General features: G+C 44.2%; 1 protein-coding gene across 5 annotated transcripts in view; it reads right to left on the minus strand.

Moving 5' to 3' along the window:
• Positions 1-19,796, minus strand: part of frc (UDP-sugar transporter UST74c fringe connection) — a 45,892-nt gene extending 26,096 nt beyond the window's left edge. For 2 of the 5 annotated variants that reach the window (XR_014700124.1, XR_014700125.1), the window contains exons 1-7: positions 19,250-19,796; positions 18,992-19,025; positions 12,068-12,154; positions 9,896-9,963; positions 5,799-5,870; positions 4,965-5,033; positions 66-168 (exon numbers count right to left, since the gene is read on the minus strand). Coding sequence is in view for 2 of the 5 variants with exons in the window: in XM_084576185.1 (XP_084432311.1) it covers positions 66-168; positions 4,965-5,033; positions 5,799-5,870; positions 9,896-9,963; positions 12,068-12,154; positions 18,992-19,025; positions 19,250-19,371 (555 nt within the window). In the remaining 3 variants the exon portion in view is untranslated. The remainder of the gene's footprint in view (positions 1-65; positions 169-4,964; positions 5,034-5,798; positions 5,871-9,895; positions 9,964-12,067; positions 12,155-18,991; positions 19,026-19,249) is intronic. The other 3 variants (XR_014700123.1, XM_084576185.1, XM_084576186.1) reach the window with 2 other exon arrangements.
• Between the last annotated feature and the right edge of the window lie 702 nt (positions 19,797-20,498).

The following is a 20,498-nucleotide window of genomic DNA, read 5'->3' on the forward strand; positions in this document are numbered from 1 at the left end:
TTATGTGGGCTGCATGTCAGAGCCGCACACACAGAAGCAACACTTATGCCACAGAAGGCACCTACCTTGGCATCAACCACTTTGCGAACGCAAATGATATTGGCCGCGGTGAAGAAATCGTTGAGCAGGACTAACGTGTAGCCGCTGAAGTCGAAGGTCAGGTCTCTGCTGCACAGGGGAAAGCAAGGCACGAGCGGCACAGTGTTTTCGGAGGGAAAGTAATCCGCTCATCCAGCACTCATACTGTGCTTTTTGTTTCGAGTGTGAGCCAATTGGTCCAAACCTAAATTTCTATCATATCTCTATAAGACAGCCTGTCAGTCATTCAGAGAGTCTGATGTGTGATGCATTATATTAGATGCAGTTACCATTCCAACAACAAGAACTGCAGCTGCATCAGCAACACTAGTAAACAATACAAGTAAATATTGACATGCTTACAAGCTCTACCTTACCGAAGTCAAAATTCAAATCATACTCAGCCTCACTATGTCCACTGCAGGGCAAAGGTCTCTCCCATGTCCATCCTATTAATCTTGTTCTGTGCTAGCTGCATCCATTTCATCCCCACGAACTCAATGCTCTCATCCACCCACCTGCAACTTGCTGCTGCTCCCTACTAACTTGCTTTCTCTGAGAATACAGTTTTCCACTGTTATGGTCCATCAGTTATCCTCCCTTTGCACTACATGCCCTGATCCTTCCCATTTCTCTTTGATTTTATTTATTTATTAATTAGAACCTCAAGGGCCCCAGGCGGGACATTACATGAGGGGTGGTTGCTTGAACGGCAGTTAACAAAGATTTTTGTAAAGTTATTACAAAGATATTCCCCTAGGATACCACTAACCTGCATTTGTTCTCTGACCCACTATGCACACTTCCTGTCTCTTAATGTTACACTCATCATTTTCCTTTCCACAGGTCTCTGCACTGTCCACAATTCAGGTTGAACCCCTCTCTTTAGCCTCCACGCTTCTGCCTCACAGGCGAGTACCGGTAAGATACAGTTGTTACTTTCCTCTCGAGGGATACGGTAACTTGTTATTCATGATCTGCGAGTACTTTCTGAATGTGCTCCATTCGAATCTTATACTCCTTGTTATTTCCCTTTTGTCGTCTGAAACTGTGGTTATTAACTGTACTAAACAAATTCGCCTACCATTTCCAGTGCTTCGCTACCTACTGTAAATTGCTATTCCTTTCCAAGGCTGTTGAACATTACCTAAATCTTTGACACATTTATTTTTTAGACCTACCTTTCTGCTTTTCCTACATAGCTCATAAATCATTCTTTGCAATTTGTCCCCTGAGTCAGTCACTTAGCAAGGCAATGTCATTGGTGAATCGCAGATTACTGAGGTATGTATTCTCCATCAACCCTTGCCCCAAACTACTCCCATTCCAAGTTACTGAATACTTCCTATAAGCAAGATGTGAATAGTACTGGGGATATTGTGTCTCCTTGTCTAACACCTTTCTTTATGGGAATACAGTAGAATCTCGGTGATACGAAATTCAAAGGGAGACGAAAATTTTCGTATCACCCGAAATTTCGTATCACCAAAAAGCGAGCAAAATCCGTTTTCAAGTTTTCCAACAGGTACGAAATATTTATTTTCGTTGAAAGAAATCGCGTATATCCTTCTGCACCTTCTTTTCCGCGAGATCTGATAACAGAGAGTTTTGAAAACTGAAAAATTGGGCCACTGTCTTCTCCCGCACAGACTCGGAGGTCACGGCGTGCCGCAGAACATCGATGGCGTGCATCGTTTCTGCTGCCGTCGGCGGTGGGTCATCAACGCTTTGGTCGCCGTCATCTTCGTCACTGCATGGAGTGCCAGGCTGTGATGACGCTTCCTCCGCAATATCTTCAACCGAGCGGAGACCACAGGTGGCGAGGTCGTCGTCCGCGGTGACGAAATCGTCGACGCAACAGTCGACGTCAAGTTGATCCCAGACATCGATGGGAATCGGGTCTGGCACTTGCGAGGCAGTAGCCACAGCGGATTTGAAAACCCCACACTTCGCGAAACAATTGGCGATGGTCGTGGGAACGACGCGATCTTAGGCAATTGCAAGAAAATGCACAGCGTCCAGAAGAGTGATCTGGAGATTCGCGTCCTTCCTTTCAATCTTCGCGAGGAGGCGGCGCACCAACAAAGCTTTGAAATGGTGCTTAACATTCCTTATAATCCCAGCATCCAGTGGTTGCAAATGACTTGTTGCGTTCGGGTGCAGGAACACCACCTTAACACTCTGTAGTGTCATTTGTTTTGGATGGGCGGTGCACTGGTCCAGCAGCAAAACTATTTTTCTGTTGTGGCAAGACATCTTGCGGTCGAGGTATGTGATGAATTCCATAAACAAAGAAGACGTCATCCATGCTTTTTTGTTCACCTTATAGACGCAGGGCAATCGACCGGCTGCCTTAAAGCATCGGGGCTTTTGATATTTGCCAATGACTGTCAGTGGCATCTTTTCCGATCCGTCGGCGTTGCAACAAAACAAAACTGTGATACGCTGTTTGCTCTTTTGTCCGCCCCGGCAGGCATCGCCTTTAAAGCACAAACTTTTTTCGGGCTGGAGATTGTAAAACAGCCCTGCTTCATCTACATTAAAAACATCACGTGCCTCATATCCCGCTATGTAAGACGGCAGTGTGGTTGTCATCCAGTCTTCCACGGCGGAGGCGTTGACTTTTTTTCCTTCGCCACAAACGGTCTTGTAGGAAAGATTATGACGCACCTTGAACCGGTGAATCCATCCACCGGAGGCCTGAAAGTCATCAATTCCAAGTGCGAGTGCGATGTCCGCTGCCTTCTCACGAAGCACTTTTCCGTCGATGTGGACGCCGGCCGCCGTGACCTCTCTGAACCACGTTAGAAGAACCTCTTCCAACTTCACATGGTGGGCAGTTTTGGCTTCTTTAGAATTCATCGCGAAGTGCTGCACATTCTGCATAATTTGGTCGCGCTGACCAACGATCGTTGACAACGTTGACAGTGGCAGGCCTAGCTCCTTGGCCATGTCAGTGCGCCTTTTCTTGGGCTCTTTGTCCACCTTATTTAAAATTTCCAATTTGTCTTTAAAGGTCAGCACCTTTCTCTTCCGTGACATTGCAGTATGATGTACCTTTTCACGTTGCCGAGATGATCACAAAACGACGCGCTATCAACGCGTTGTCAGCCTCAACAAACGAGAAAACGAAGCAACGTGTTGCCGCTGCAGCGGAGACTCCGGAAAGCGGAAGAGCATGGCCTGCGGGGCGGCGGAGAAATGTGGAGAGGGCCGCAAGGCCGTGCGCACAACACCAATAGTAGAAAGCATCAACGAGATAAAAAAAAAAATGCGGGGGGGGGAGGGGAGAGAAAGAGAGAGAGCGGGAGGGGGGGGGGGGCAAGATATCACCGCCTTCCTTCGCCAACTTCGCTGCTGCCACGGGTTGCCAAGCCGGTTTTTACCCGCTGTATTTTTTTTTTCTTCTTTCGCGCGCGTGTGCGTGATCCGTGCTATCAGTGCTGCGCACGCTTTTCTTGCTGTGCGTGTGTGCGTGGGCCTCGACCAGTCGTGATACCGAAGTTCGTATCACTCGTAGCGAAAAGAAAAAGTGTTCGGAACATCCGATTTTTTGCCCACTGAACGCAATGCAATTCGGCCGGGGAATTTTATGAATTCGTATCACACCGAATTTCGTATCAGCCGAGTTCGTGTCACCGAGATTCTACTGTATTATTATTTTCCTTACAGAGAACTATGGCTGCTGTGCAGCCACCATAGATATCTTCCGGTACTTTTACATACAGCTCATCTACACCCTGATTTCGCAAAGGTTGCATGACTGCTGAGGTTTCCACTGAGTCAAATGCTTTCTGATAATCAATTAATGCTATCAATAGGAGGCTGGTTATATTATGAGCATTTTTTCATAACTTTGTTGAAAGTATGGATATGATCAATGATAGAGTACCCTTTAAGAAAACCTGCTTGATCCTTTGGTTGACTGAAGTCTAAGGATGTCCTAATTTTATTACCGATTACCTTAGTAAATACCTTGTATGTAAATAGTAAGCTGATTGGTCTAATTTTTTACGTCCTTAGCGTCCTTTTTCACACGAATAAGATTATGTTAGTGTTCTTCCAAGGTTCCAGTACCTGCGATGTCATAAGGCATTGCGAATACAGGGTGACCAGTTTTGCTAGCACAACCCTGCAGCCATCTTTCCCTGAATCTACCATTACCTTATCCTCCCCAGCTGTTTTCCCCGTTTTAATAGCTTCTAAAGCTTTTTTACTTCATTCTTCGTTACCAGCGGAATGCCTGATAGCTCCGTGGTACTGCCACCCATATTATTGCCCTGCATACTTCGGTTGATGTATAGATAAGTAAAACTCCTCAGCTATTTTGACTATTTTATCCCCATTAGTAATAACACTGGCTCCCTTCTCTTGGCATACACATATTTTTTGCTCATCATTCCTAGTTCCCTCTTGACTGCAGCTCAATTCTCTCATACTTCTTTATGTCAGACACTTTACTCATATTGTTTAGCTCTGATAGCGCTGCCAGGTATACATCTTCCAACCTGGCAAGATAAATAATGTCTAGAGATGTTTCTATTTCTGGCCTGCCAAAACAGTCATTTTGCAGGTTAAATTTTGCAGTAGCAGACTTTGTCGCATTCAAAAATCTGTTGGAGCAGTTTTGCTCCAAGCATGGTCCACACACTGATGGCCCTTCACAGAAACCAGATGTCCGAAGGTTGCACTGTGCACAAACGAGCAGAGATCAGTGCTAGTTTCAATTTTAAATCACCTTTACCACCGTGAAACACACCGATGTTGCATCCATAAATTGTGCAAAATGCAAATGTACGCAGTGTACCTTTAACAGCAACTGCAGGGTCCACTCAAAGAATGCCAAAATGAAGGCACAATGGCAGGGAAAAGGGGCAACTACTCACCATGCAGCAATTACTGCTCCTCCAACCATGGCAAACACAGAGATCACAACACCTCTCGAAGGCTTTTTGCTGGGGAAAAAAAATGAAAATGCCAGCCATCACACTTTTAACACATCCTACTGCAATTGTCTACACTCAACAGCTCAGAGAAAGCAACGAACCTCACGCGTCATCACAGTCTAAAGCCTTAGCGCAACAATATAACTCTTGAACTCGCCCGCTAGGGAAGTGCAGTAGGCAGTAAAAATTTGGTTAATGAAAAATTTTTTCTTCATTTTCAAACAATGCCAATATCTGCTGGCACATCCTTTGTTGAGCTCAGCTTGCAGTACAGAATATATCTATGAGACAAAATTTCTGTATGAGCAAAAGCATTTTTTTTTTTCTGTTTGACAAAAGGTGGGTCAAATTGCTTACTCCTGCGGCATACACAGCCAAATCCTGGGGACGCAGAAGACCACATAATTTTGCAACTGCTGGCCTGGACTTAAGTCACAGCAGATGCAACAAGCGGCACATGAAGAGCTCACACCTTGCAAAGGTTACTTTTGCAAAACACTTTAACCTTAGAGCATGCATGCCCCACGTGCATGACGTGCATGCATGTCTGTGATATCCAACATTGAATAATGCTGAACTGGCACAATTATAGGAGGCACAAACTAAACCACTTGGTTGCCAGACATAGGATGAGCACTTTGTGCAACCAACTCTCCCAGCCACCAAAAGTAAATTAAACTTATGCAAGATCAAGCAAGGCAGTAAAACAAAGAATCCCTCAACTATTAAAAAGCACACAAAAATAATAAACAGAGAGATGAAGACAGTGCTCACCTCAATACCAAGTACTCCCCAATCATAGTCATGAGAATAGAAAACCTCCGTAATGCTGTGAACATTGGTAAGCTGAAATGAAAGGCAAGTAATGTGGGCCTCTGTTAACATTTCAACAAGCACAATGAGCACCACATGGCTGAAAACACCCCAACACAGAGAAGTGTGTGCTGTGACTCTGTTTAAGAATACACTGCATTCTGATTCATGTAAAGTTAACCAGGTTGACTGCACGTCAATGTTGAAAACAGAAACAAACCATGCCAACGAGCACTGCAGGAGCTGAAACCCCACTGAAATAACATTTCAGGGACTAAACTTCATGCTAGTACTGTGAAGCAAAAAACAATTTTTTCTGAACTGTGCAGTAACACATTACCAGTATTACACAGTGAAGATTTCCATGAATTGACTACTGTACAGCTAGAATGCAATAATAATCACTCGTTCCTCGACCCCTGAGATCTGAACATGACCCAACTGCAATACAACACAGCACGACATAACCTGCACAAGTTATAGCCATGCTTAAAAAGCTGTAGCGGTTTTCGAATTGCATTAAATTCTGTGGTTGGAAAGAAGGGGTATTGTTAATCATTTGTGTCAATGCTTCTTTTTTTTTCAATTCTGTTGATAAGAAAAACAGAAATCGCATGTCAAAAACGCGCCGCAGTCATGCCCTCGTCGCTGCCGCAAGCAGCGGAGGCGGGGCGTCGAAACTGTGGAACAGGCGGCTGTGACGTCAATTTGGGAATGCTGGCCGGCCGCGCGTTTTACACGCTTGCTTCGATCCGTCCCGCGCTTTAGGGATCTACGGATCAGCGCAGTATGCAGCGCAGTATGCTGCTGGTGCCATTTGTTTTCTCCAGTTCTATCATCCTTTGCTGAAGGTCCCGCGTATTCAAAGATCCCATGAGGTCAACCAGCAGATAGGCAGCTGTTGCACAGTGGCGTTCAGCACTGTTCGCGCCCTCCAACTAGTGAGCCTCTTTTGCTCAACTGTAAAATAAACGTCGTTCAATGTTCGAAAATTGTTTTTTTTGTATCATTAGAAAACAAGCATTCCTATGAGTGCGTGAAGCAACAGGTGGCTATCAGCCCTGCTTTCCGTTGTGCGAACTTTAGTGGTCCAGGCGACATTGTGCTTTATAAAGTCTCCCAGAGCATAAATTTTCGGCACTGTGGGCCTCAGCCATGAAAAGCAAAAAAAATCTTGCCTTTGGAATCAGCTGTGTTTTGCACTGATGATTTGCATGCCGATGACTATAATCGAATCTTGGAAGCGATTGCGGCCATTTGCGATTTCAATTAAATCAGTACAACTGAAGTCTGCGACCGTTCTGTCATTGTTCCCGCACCTAATTAGGGTAATACCACTGCTGCACGGCTGGCTTCAGCGTCGTTACACTTAACCGAGAATACCAAATTAAAACGAGATTCGCGGCACACTGATGTTACACAGCTCACCGCCCTTCTCGGCTACATCAGCAATTACTAATTAGGCACAGCAAACGAAATGAATAAGATCAGTAGAATAAAGCTGCATTTGCATTAGTCATTCCAGTCAATCCAGACGCAGTGTCTGGATTGCTGCGCTGCTTGCGCGGCAACACCGCGCTCAAGCATCGTCCGAACGCAGCACTGCCTCCACATGCCACACCGGCCGCGCTGTCTGTGGATCCCTTGCGCTAGCGTCAAGAAAGCGTGCTCAAATTTACTGCTGTGTTAAATAATAAGCACAGGGATAACGGAATGTCAAAAATTAACCCTTATTGAGGCTCGCTGACCTGTACCGAGATGTTGGTAGGATAACTGCGATACAAGCAAGTTTCTCTTCACAGCTGTGTAGCGACAGTCGCCGATGCCGTCGCTGCTCATTTGATCTTGTATACATTAGCTCATCTTCTGAGGCGGCGCCCTGATAAATAACGACAATCAGGGCGCTCGTTGGCCACGCTCGCTACCGGCACCGTTCCGGTAAGCTAGCTTCACCCGGCGCTGCAGATGCTGCAAACATGTCTGATTTCAACGCACCGCGCAAACTAGCTGCAAAATATATAGGACGGGCAGCTGCAGCTGCAGTACGCGTGCGTTTGTTGTTGCACCGTTGGGCGATACTCGAAGGTTGTATAAACGCGCTGTCGACTATGATTGCATCATATACAATGCCCATTCCTTTTGTTGCTACTGAAACGAGCCTTAGTGTGTAAAGGGCAGTTGTTAAAGCGGGCCAGCTCTCGCGCTTTTCGACTCACGCAAATGTACTGACTTTGCTTTCGCTGTAGACGTACTCGACAGCGTCTTTCGTAGCGTCGTTTGTTTGTTGTTTTTTTAACTGCTGGTTGCTCGAACGCGTACGGTAAGTGTTAGCTCTGTGTTTTACATTGTTCGAATAATCAATAACATTTTAGATCGAGCTCTCTAGTCCCCTGAAGCGACGCACATGCAGCAACACCGCCAACGCCGGCCTCGCATACCCAAACTTGACGTCATGATAGGTCCGGCCAATTACAAACAACAGCGGCGTTTGCTTGGAGGGCGGTCCCGCTGGTGCTCGTTTTCTAGTAAAAACAGCCGTTTGCGCTCCTTTGCTCCTTTCTGCCTTTTTTAAGTATGATAGTCTTGTTCAGCGGACAAAAACTATAAAATGCCGCACATAACTCATTTCTTGCGGAATACTTTTCAGCTTACCTTTAACACTTTCCTGTCCGCGCATATTCCCATCGATAGCCGGCTATCGATGGTTTCACGATTTGAATTTTCCAGCTTTCAAAGCACTCCTTTACAAGTGACGTCATCCAATAGAAAATAGAGGAACCCTTCTTTCAGTTTTGCTTTTGATTTAATTCTTCCACTCTGCCACGCCTGTCCAGATAATCTCAGATGTCAGGTGATCGACACTCCTTGTTTACATAACGGTGTCGACGTCGCGCACTCCTGCTGCGTGGAAACGGGCGTTTCCGTGGAAGTTGACGCATCGGAAAGTTCGTTTTTGGGTGCGAGCAGCAGCAGTGATGACTCAGAAGATGACTACAGACAGCTCTTCAGACTTTAGCACTGACAGCAAAACTGCGTCAAACCGACCCGGAAAGTCGACAGCCATGCCGCAATAAGTGTCGCCCACTATCGATGGTTGAGTTTTCCCGCTTTCGAAGCACTTCCTGATGGGTGAGTGGCACCATTCAGTGAAAAATAGAAGAACCTTCCTTTCAGTTTTGCCTTTGGTTTTATTTTTTCTGCTGTGTCGCGCTCGTCCACATGGTCTCCGGAGTCATGTGATCGGCGCTCCTTGTTTACATCATGGCATCGACGTCGCGCGCTCCTGCTTCCGTGCAGCTGCGTGGAAGTTGACGCATCGGAGAGCTCAATTTTGAATTCGAACAGCAGCAGTGATGACTCAGAAGACAAATTTAGCTCTTTAGACTTAAGCACTGACAGCGAAACTACGTCAAACCGAACCGGAACGTGGACAGCGATACCTCGATAAGTTTCACGTTCGCTCCCAAAAAATTTCTGCTTTTGCTGCGCGCTGATCGGAAGAGATCACTGTTCTGAAGGTCGCAACCATTATCTGCAGGGTGATAACATCTTTTGGGTACTAATTACGTGCAGCCGGCAGCGCAAGGAGTCGTGTTTTACGCGAGAGAACAGCCAGGGGTTGACCTCGACTACTGTTTTCTTTCCTAACTCAGTGTATACTGTGCACAAAAAGCTAGAACTTGCTGCACTGTTGCATTGGTCCCTGTTGTAAAAGACGTATATATTTAGAAAATTTTTTGTTTTATTTTTATCAAGAAACTGATATTTTTGTATGTTTGTTCTTTTTTTTACTACAATTTTTTGCTGAAAGCTCTTTTTTTCATCACTTATAAAATTAATATGTGGACTGCCACTAATACCACTGTGAAGAGTAATTCCTCCTCTACAATTTGATACTAGACACTTCTGTACCAAGCAAGTTTTGTTAAAGAAAAAACAGTATTAATGACACCACCCAAAAACCACCCCTTTTCCTACGGACAGGAAAGCGTTAATGGCAACATCATCTGGCACTGCTTTCACAAACTAGCCAATAAATTCACAATGTCATTACACACCTAATTTTTTGTGTGCCCCCGAGGCCACACATGAGATTGGCACAAAAAAATACTGGAAGTGGAAACACCTGGAAGAAAAAGAAAGAAATCAAGTCATTTGGTGCTCATCAGCAAATGCAGCAATTCTTCAATGATGCACAAAAGCGGGAGCATCTAAAGGATTGGGTAATTTATGTGCAATCAACCTGCATCACTGTACATCCTAAATTAGAGTGCAATATTAGAACGTGTTCAGATTCTGCAATCATAGAAAGCAGGACTGCACTGCTATGCATTGTACATGAAGTCCTAATTATGCACGAGAAGGCCAGTCCAAACGTCCTACCCAGTCATCATAGGTTCTCCAAGACTTGGCTTGCCTAAATTAATGCAAGAACGCATTAACAGCTACATTTTCAACTCCCATTGTCCACCATGGTTCTGTCCACCAGCAATAAAGAACATGCCTAGGAGCCCTTCAAGGCTAAAAGGAGTTTCACAAATTCTTGTGTGTTGTATTACCTCAGATATCGTCAAGTGAAGCAATACTAACTGTGAATGGTTTTTGTTTAAATTGCTACCCACAATAGCGACTTCACAAAGGCACAAGGTTGTTAGTTTGGGAGAGTTTACAGCGTGTGCATCATGGTGTTTAAATGAGAATTGCCGTGGAGGTGCCGGATGATGACACTTGTACTCAAAGTGGCCGAAAATCTGCAATCTCAGGACCAAATGAGCACGTGTGCACTGACTGGTAAAAATTCTGTAGTGAGCTAACCCAGCACAAGTGCTTGAACGAGCATTTTCGCTTTGGATATCTCGCTCATCAACTGCCAACTGTGTTGCTAATATACTAGGACCTCACATAATGGCGTCACCATAAGCAGAACCTTCCACAAGTACTGTTGCCGATCGTTGAGAATGCACCTTTAGAAGAGACAGGCAAGGCAACAACAGAACGTGCATTCCTGCAGTGGAATAATCAAGGCGTAGCCCAGATTAGACAACAAATCTTTTACTAGGTGCATACAAATATTCGAAATTTCAGATACGAATCGAATATGTTTGCAATTGGATTCTTATTCAAAAATCACAAATTAGCAATCTTCGAATATTCGAAAATTGTTGAATACGCCGCAGACTCACCCCACTGCACACTCCACTGCAATGCTTGACCGTACTGACTGTGCAGTGAGGCCTCCTCAAAATGCGACCAGGCCCTTTTGTGAAGAGGGCATTCCAAATAGTATGCGCAAATGAAGCACATGACGAAAGTGGGAAAAAGTAATGTGTTCCCACTTCAGTTTTAATTCACATGCAGACAACCATTACACAGGTGTTCATCAGATACAATTGCTGTGATGCAAATGGTTTTGTAGCGAGAGCGACGTTGGCCAACCTCGCCATTTCGCCATTCCTACCCGAAGAGCAAAGAGAAGAAAACGAAGAAGACCGATAACTCGGTAGTTGGTAGAGGCAAACACAACAGTGAGTTGCTAGGACAAAAGGTTCGGTCGAACGTTGTGATGGCGGTGTGCCCTGGAGTTCGACACAGAGACGATGTCATACCAGTAAAAGTCTTCTACACCCGAATGAGAATGGTCAAGGAGGAGAGGCAAGGGGTGCTCATACGTGAAGAGATTTCCCTATTGTATAAATAAAGCTGAAACCATAGAGTAAACTACTATGTGCAAAAGCCATGTCTTTACTTTCAAGCTGAACCTCAGCGAAGCCATGCAAATTGCTTTCGCGTAACTCCAGGTTTAACCACAATCTAAACCACAGCTACTAGTAACTTTGTTTGGCAGTTTCTTCAGGCCCAATCGATAATACAAGCATTCGGTTAATTTGGACATTTTTTCTGGTCCCTTAATGTCAAATTAATGAAACAGCTTTGTTCAGCAGTGATATAACACTAATGCTGAATTTTTCAGCTGGGTATAAATTTCTGTGCAATTCTAGTTTAATGCTAGTTGCAAATACTATGCGAATTCTGAAATAAAAAAGACATTTTGCTATTCTTTAATTTTGCATCAATATTTTACAGATCAGATATTCGATTTGTCTAATCATGTTGTCTAATCAGATGAATTCAGCAACCACAACAGCAGTGCTATATGCTACTATCATAATCTAGAGTTCACAGAGAAACCTTTCACACAGAAGTGGAGGACAACAATCGTGCTTTCTCACCTTTGCACATGTAGCAAGTGATACATTGGGGAAATCAATGAGCCCTGCTTGCCTTAATGCCCAAACAACACTAATAGTGATGGCCATCTGTAAGAGAAACCGGAGGAGAGACTCATTTATTGGCACGCAATTTTAGTCACTGGTCACAATGCAAGTCCACACTATGTTCAGCTCAATTCGCCCAAAAGTGCCAGAATGTGCCAGAAAAAAGGTCACTAGGAATTTTCGCTACATCATTCTCGTACACTTTCAGGTACTCAATTTGAAGTTTCTAGCCTGTCGGCATTGTTGTCGCTTTGCAGCACTTCCGCACAAAATCATCAAGACCACTGCCTGCCTGCTCCATGCTGATCCTGCCATGCACCAAAGCACAGATGAGGCCAGTAATCTCACCTTCAAGTTCTAATATTTTCTCACACTGCCAGTATAAGAGATCGAGCAGTGCAGGCTGAGATTTTCTTTTGACCGCTGCCTCTTTGGCCAATGTCTTGTGACAAGACAATGACATAGGTGATCCCGCATATGGTCGTAGATATCTCTGCAGTAGCTATTATCATTCTCAGTGTTGCAACATCTGCATACTATATCATGGCTGTCTTCATTGCCTTTTCTGCTTGCAAAGAATTTTCAGATATTCATTTTCAGCAAAATAATCATCCAGACCTTTTTGTTTATGACAGACCTTGTCAGAGATGTCACAACTAGGCTGCCAGGTATTGAGGTGCGCTTTTCTTTAAAAGACAGTAAAGTGCTATCGAGAGTTTTGGCAATGTTGGTGTTTCTGAAAATATGTGAGTACGTGTACACAATAGCACGCCAGGATAGAGTTTAGAGTGTGTCAAACATAGGCACGCCTTCAGTTCCAGCCAGAAATGACCCTTCTGCCCAACTCTGAAGGACCTGTACAAATCGAACCACAGCCAATAGTGCTTTCCATCTGAATTCCACAGAAAGCTAAGATAGGTGGTGACTCAGGACACAGAGACAAAAAATCTTTGTACCATTTCCCCGTTTTTGTTTCCACAAAAAGTGGGAGCGTTGCCAGGGAAATAGGCCTTTCAAGCATGACGGGCTACCTCCTTTTGTTAGGGAATGTTTGTAGGGTGCAAGAATTAGGCGAAATAGAGTTTGACCCAAAGTGAGGAAAAGCTGCATTCCTTTATACATGCTGCAACCACACCAAGAGCAGCTAATTTCTGAGCCACTAAGAGGTAAAATTTTATACTTTTGGCACAAGAGAATGTTTGGTTGGCTGGTTTATGTTGTTCTCAAGCCCCCAAGCAACTTTGGCTATGGGGGACGCTGTAGTGGAGGCGTAATTCCGTCTTCTCAACGGTACGGTCCCGCAACTTCTTTCTCGTCACTAGTTGCCTGTGAGCGGGTTAAACGGCGATTGTTACTGAGAGATGTGTCTGAACGCAACCTAAAGGTAACATACTCTCACTAAGGGTAGGAAATGATTACGTTGAAAATTATTAAATAGTGCAAGCGTTGTCATTCTGTTGTCTTGCGGCTGTGTTCACGGCAGGTTTTGTGGCTATTAAGAATTAAAAACATCACATGATGCAACCTAAAGGGGAACACCCTCCAGAAAGATATTAGTAGCTTATTTTAATGTTGCAATTTAAAAAACAAATTTCGAAAAAATTTACAAACGCAGGATTCGAACATACATTTTATTTGCTAAGTGCTCAGGTAAGTAATGTTAAACCATTGCGCCACTGAGGCAACGAGTACGTCGGGCTTTAAATGTGCTCTTATTCATTTTTAGAATATTTCCATTATCTGTCGCCAGGTGACGCTGATCAGAGGACCCTACCGTTGAGAGAACGGAATCACGCGTAGTGGAGCCTCTGGATACAACCTGAACTTTTTCAGCAAAACAAGATATGTTTGGTGTCAGTTTTCTCTTAGTGCTATATTAGTGATCTTTCTGAATGCCTATTTGTTTGGACACAAAAAGAGTATCTGATGTTACAAACAGTGCATGCAATAAATCAGTAATATAGCAATAACAACAGGCTAGACCGCAGGACACTGCGAAATAATCAGAAATAGCTTGCAATGTATATACCATTAGATCGAATATTTAGGAGAATCCCCCAAGGTGGAGTAGATTTGTAACAAGAAAGTAATTACTCATTGGAATCCACCCAAGTGCAGCCATACAGCTACAAAGCAAAGCTATAGTTTTCTCAGAAGCTTCGTAGTTCCTGGCCCAGGGGTCGAAGCCAGGACCACCGCCTTTACGGGGCAGTCGGTCTACCAACTGAGCTAACCAGGACGGTCAGCAGACCAGATGGTAGGGCGAGAGCGAATTGATGGTTCTGATCAAATATTTAGGTGGAGCAGATTTGAAATAAGGGAGTAATTACTCACTGGTATACCTTTTGGTACACTGAACTCCAGCCAAGTTTTGTTAAGTGCTGCAAATGCATCACTTTTGAACTCTGTAATAGCAATTATCTGGTTCTTTGCCGCAGCCTCATGAAATGATTAGTGGCTGCCTTTTGAAAGGACTGCTAATGAGTTTAAAGGTTACTCGTGACAGCTGGTTTCAAGATAAACTATCCTCAAGATAACTACCACCCTGTGTTGTCTCCAGCCTCCTTCCTGTGTCTGCTGCGGTTTTATTTTCCTTACCTCATTATACAATCTCTGCAGGTCATCCCAAACATTCCCTTTTTTTTTTTTCGCAAGTACGGAAAACTAAAATTTAGCCTCATAAACTATAATACAGCGGTGGCCTACTACAACTCTTTTTATTGTCAGAAAAGTCAACAATGTAGCTTTCCAAAAAAAAAAGCTTTTTTTCAATGGCTCAAATAGGCTAATAAAATTTGCACAATGGAAGCAACACACATCATAAATAAGAAATTGTACTCACGATGAAAGCTTGTAAAAGCACGTCTTACTATTTTATTCAAACAGTGCTACCAGACAAGGACAAGAAAGAAAATAGTGCAAACCATACTGAACTTCCAACTGCGCTGATTAGCAAAATATTCATCACTTTTACAGCCAGCCCTCAAGCGTACAAATATGCATGTTGCCAATACAATTCCCTCGCCATATTTAAAATTATCCCCTGGTCGTGAGTGAGATTATCATAAATTTCTCAATCCTATTGAGCAAACCCAAACCCACCTTTTTGGATGACAAGGCTATGTATGGACGGCTGAACAGCACAGCCACATACTTTCCTCAATACATGAGAGGGCTCTGGCACTCATCTCAAAACACTGCTTTGTTAAATTAGTTGAGTTCTTTATGAGAGAGAGATGATATAAATGCTTTACATTAATCTACCAATCTGTCTGCCTTGCCTATGTGCAGCGCCACGAAAAAGAGATCAGACAGACCACTGCAACATTTCCATGGTTTATTTTATGGCCTGCGTTCCATCTTAGTCTTCTCTATCTTAAGACCGCTGCTCCCATCTTATCCATTTCGTTAGAATATGACAACAGACATTTACACCACACCTGGCCCCATCTCCCTTAAATCTGTGTGACGGAGAACAGACACATTACATTATTGCTACTTTTTTTTTATATCTTCATCCAGAGTAATGTTCTACCTCAAGCTTCATTTTGAGGATTACACCTTACTAAGGACCTAATCGGCATGCGAGGCAAATACTGAGAAACTGAAACCAGCCTCCCTTTTGCAGCAGACCTGAGCTATTATACTGTTGCCCATCTTGGGAAAATAACATGTTTTAACTGCCATACCCATGCATCCATTGACTACCCCCTTTTAGATAAGTTTAGAATGCCGACTTTTGAAAGGAAAAATGTAGGGAAAATGAGGGGATTGTCATGATATCAACATGAAAAAGGCCAACAGTCAGTCAGACCAAGAAAAAGATAGGGGATAGTTTTTTTTTTTTTAATTAGGCTGTTGAAATCAATTATAGTACTGTAACATTTTCAAGGTGAAAAATAAACCCAAAGTAGGAAAGAAAACGCACCGCTGACAAGATCTGCACCAAGGTCTATGTACAACTGGTCGCGCAACTTGGAAGAAAACGCGTGCAGCTGCCTACTGTCAGTGGCATCAACTCGATGATGAGGGCTCCTGCGAACTGTGAGGCAAATTACTAGCGCACAGAAAATAAGATCTGCCAGAACTCCAAAAAACTAAAAAGTAAACATAATATTCGCGCTCAGGAATGAATGCAGTTTTTGTTTCTTGCACAAGAAAAAACGTGTCACATTTATAATAATATTTTAACTTGTTTCCAACGGCCTCTCTCGGCCATTTATTATCCGCTGCGTAGTTTCCCAAAGCTCAGAAATGGCTTAGACTAAAGCTTTTTTCATCCGCGGAATGAGTGCGCCATCGGCCCCGGTTCAACGTTCATCGTTGCGTGCTGTGTACAGAGTGGGTTATCTGTACCAAACAGTCAGTATTTCATTCTGCTGGTTGTGGTAGAGCTTTACAGCAAGGCGAAGACTGTGTGTGCTTGATGAGAAACTGATTGCCGCTGCATGTGCGCATTTCCGGACGATGGGACAATGCTGCGTCACAGCTCAGCGGCTCAGCTCGGCCTCCCAGGCACGTCGCGAAAGTGGTGGCTTGTTTTACGGATACACGTCTGCATGAGCGGTGTATCGCTGCATGTTTTAATTGAGCGGTGAAGGTGAAATTTTATTGCCCCAAAGACGCGTGTTGCATTGCTCAAAGCCTTCCGTTCCGCTCCCTTTGCTGCTTGTTTTGCTTACTGCGCCGTATTACCGCACCAACGTTCGCTTGAACGTGCTTTAGCTGTTATTACAGTGATGTTCCTATTGTTAATGGGATCTTTCTCATGAACACGTTAAATGTTTAAGTTGTAAATTTGTAACCTCACATTGACTCCTCTCAGTGGCAAATGAAGCGCGAGTAAAATAATGGAATCATGAACAGGGCGAGATTTATTGGAGCGAAGCTATATCGTAGATATTTTCACTTCTCAGACGCATTAACTTCTAAATACTAGCAATCCCAATTTGAATTGCTCACCTAAGCTCTTACAGGTTTGCGTCCTAGCGCTAGCGTTAGTTATTCTGTTCGTTTGTTTTTGCTTTGACACTGATATGTACTTTGTTAGTTAGCAAGATCTTTTACCCTTTAATAATCTCACCGCGTCTCATTTGGAGACCCACGCTCAGGTCATTTTGTTATCACGAGGATTTCATGAAGACCGTGTGACCGTGACGAATATGAGCGGTGGTCGCTTTCCTACACTTAAAGATTTCATTGCCGTGAAGCGTTTATGTAAGTAATCGTGAATTAATAAAGCCTGGCTTTCTATGCAGCACAGCTTCACTCATTTATGCCCTTAGTGAAATGCCTCAAGCCATGTGATTCTATCCCTGTGCTTGCCAAATTCACTTGAAGGCCCTTGTTCACAAATGTGCCCAAAGAAATAAGCCCCAGAATGCGTTTACATGACGCGCGACGAAAGACTAGGCTAACGACGACGGAGGCAGAACGATGCTATGATAAGGTGGTTAAAGATGCCGTAACATTTCAGTTAACGTATGACAGTAGAAATCCATGTCAAGTAAAGTTGGCTGAACAGTTACGGTGTCCATTTTTCTGCCTTATCCGAGCATCGTTCTGTCTCCGTCGTTGTTGGCCTTGTTTTTCGTTCATAAGTAAAAAGACAGTCAAGTTCCCCGCCAAAAGTATGTCACAAGCAACGTCACGTGTTTGTTGTGCCTCACAGTTCGCAGGGGACGCCGGGAAACTAAAGCCTCGCTCAGAGTCGACACGCAGGCTTCTATGGGAGTTACGCTACCATTTGTTCTTCTACCATGTCTGCACCCTTGAAGCTCCAAATTTATGTAGAAAATATTAACAGTATGAATTCTTGTCAACAGCAAAAATCAAAAGAGCAATCTCCTTAACTTTCTATGGCCTTGCTGAGTGTTGGCTCCTTTCAACTGAGTTTTGAAGTTACTGAATGCCCTGGCATGGACACCACAGAACGCGAAGCTTCATGGGAACATACCCCACAGGGTCATCTCGCCCAACCTCTGAGTATGTCACCTGCCTTAACATGGGCAAACATTCACTCATCATGCTGCTAGTGAGTTAGACAACCTCAATTTCCGCAGGCTTTTTTGCTAGCACCCTGCAGCATCACGAGTACTGTGTAATCAGTGTTGATGCTAAATAAAATTGTTTGTATTATTTATTTGTATTTGCAATTGCAAGGCTCGAGCCAGACTTTGTGATGTTGTTGCAGTGTGCTCTCCTGTTCCATCATTGACATAGCTTCCTGTCTGTCCTAAATGCTGCTTTGTGCAGAACTCCAGGAATATATTAACATATGGTACTAGCAAACAGGTGTTTCCAATAAAAGCACCATCATCCTTAATTGTTATATGGTGTCCATATTACTCATATGGTGTCCTTTCTTTTCTGCTGCAGTTGTTTTTTTGTACGAGCAGGCACAACAATCCACTTTACATCTCGAGGCTTAATACATCAAACAAAGGTTGTCACATGACAGGCAGTCGGTGTTTAAACTTCAAATATGGTTCTTCCCACTACAATAAAAGCTGACAAAAAAGCCCCGAAACAGTGATGTCATCCTGTCTTTTAGAACTCAAGTGATGTCAAGCATCAGAGGAGTTACTAGAGGCTTTGCAACCAGGTAGCGCTGTACTCTTTCTTTCGTTCTTTATTCCCAAGAAAGCGACACATGCTCGAGGAACGAATTGGAGTAAAAAGTCGCATCATGCGGCTTGACAAGCTCCCATTACCTATGCGTGTTCGACAGGGCAATGCAGGCAACAGTAGACGTAGAAACGCATACTTAGTGCGCACAGGATACAACTTACAGGTTATTAAGAGAAAATTACAGTGATGCTCAAAAGCAAGGAACCTCAAAGAAACAATCAAATGAAATTCAGCCTTCTTTTCACATACCTGACCGACCCCCAAGAAGTACGGCGAAGGAAACCTGTCGGGGTGAGAAAAGACAAATGAGGCACAAAATCAAAAGCGTAATTAAAAATAATACGGCGCGACAGACGAGATCAAAGAAGGCACAAACGACAGGACTTCAAAAGCTGCCTCCGCGAAATGACAATCCGGACTGTAAGAACTAATGGAAAATTGGCAGTGAAGGTACTAGACGGAAGAATATAGAATGCCGCTGTTGGGCATGTGGCCCGGGCCACTCACCCGTACGTTGTGAGCACAACTTTGTTGACGACGATTATCAAAAACGATACGATGCCATAGAAGAGAGCAGAAAGAATCTTGGCCCGGGCTGGGACCCGGTTGGTGACCAACGGCTCGTCCATGACGCGCGAGGTGGTGCCGCTCAGCCGGTTGAAAAGCCCGGCGACAGCGTGCAGGCTTCCACGCAGTGCGAAGACAAGAGGCCGTCGTCACCGCCGGGGCGGCACATCCATGGCAATTTTCACACACGCCAAGAGCAGTAGCAAGGGCGAAGCGGGCTGTACTCGTGGCGCATCGAGCGTCAGCACAAACGAATATATGCGCATAAGTGATACGTCCGTGCGCGACAAATAGTCAACAGAAACTACACACTACACATCGCGACGACACCAACGACACACCAAACGACACAACGCCATCCATCGCACACCGCGCCAACAGCGCGCAGACGTCCCTTGAGCACTGAGCACCCTTTCGCTACCTTTCGCGCTGCGCTACGTTGGCTACGTGCTTGTATGAATCACGTGGCCGCACAGCGTGAAACCCAGGGTAAAACTTGACGGTAGCCGACGCGCAACCTTGTGTACTGCGCATGCGCGAGACCTGCACAGCGCATAGATAGTTCACTGTGTAGACATTGGCACAGAGCACTTCTCCAGCGCGCACCATCTAGTTCATAATCTTCGTCGCTAGAAACAACACGCTACGGGCAGAATGACGCTACTGTAAACTCACGAATAAAAATCGCGTTTGTCATTATTTTACATCACATTAGTTTCGTCATTTACCTACCCACGTTGTTCTATCCACGGTGATATGCAGTCACTCATCCGTTCTGCGCGTGCGCAGTATTCTTTTTCTTTCTTTCTTTCTTTTTTTTTTGCGTTTCGGTTGTTAGCGGACGACCAACCGAGTGGAAATCGCGCGATATTCAAATCCGTTAATGCATAGGCTCACAAAGAAACTTGCTACAATAAAAAAAAGTAATATGCATTGGCATTGCCTGGAGAAAAAAAAAAAAAAAAAGACCCTATGGGCATCTACGAGGAGGAAACGTTGTAGCCCGCGGGAATATATCTGCTGCTCGGCGCGAGCGAGTTAGTCGATGTATACCAGTCTCTTAGCGCAACATTCAGACAAGAGTTTTGTTTTTCCTGTATTCGTCTTGGAAGCGACTTACTTGTTACATTGTTACACCCAAGCCAAAGAATGGATAAGCTGCGTATTATCCTGCAAATTTGAGCAAGGA

This window comes from Amblyomma maculatum, chromosome 8 (genome assembly GCF_055883805.1).
Source record: "Amblyomma maculatum isolate TAMU_Amacu chromosome 8, ASM5588380v1, whole genome shotgun sequence".
Taxonomy (NCBI): domain Eukaryota; kingdom Metazoa; phylum Arthropoda; class Arachnida; order Ixodida; family Ixodidae; genus Amblyomma; species Amblyomma maculatum.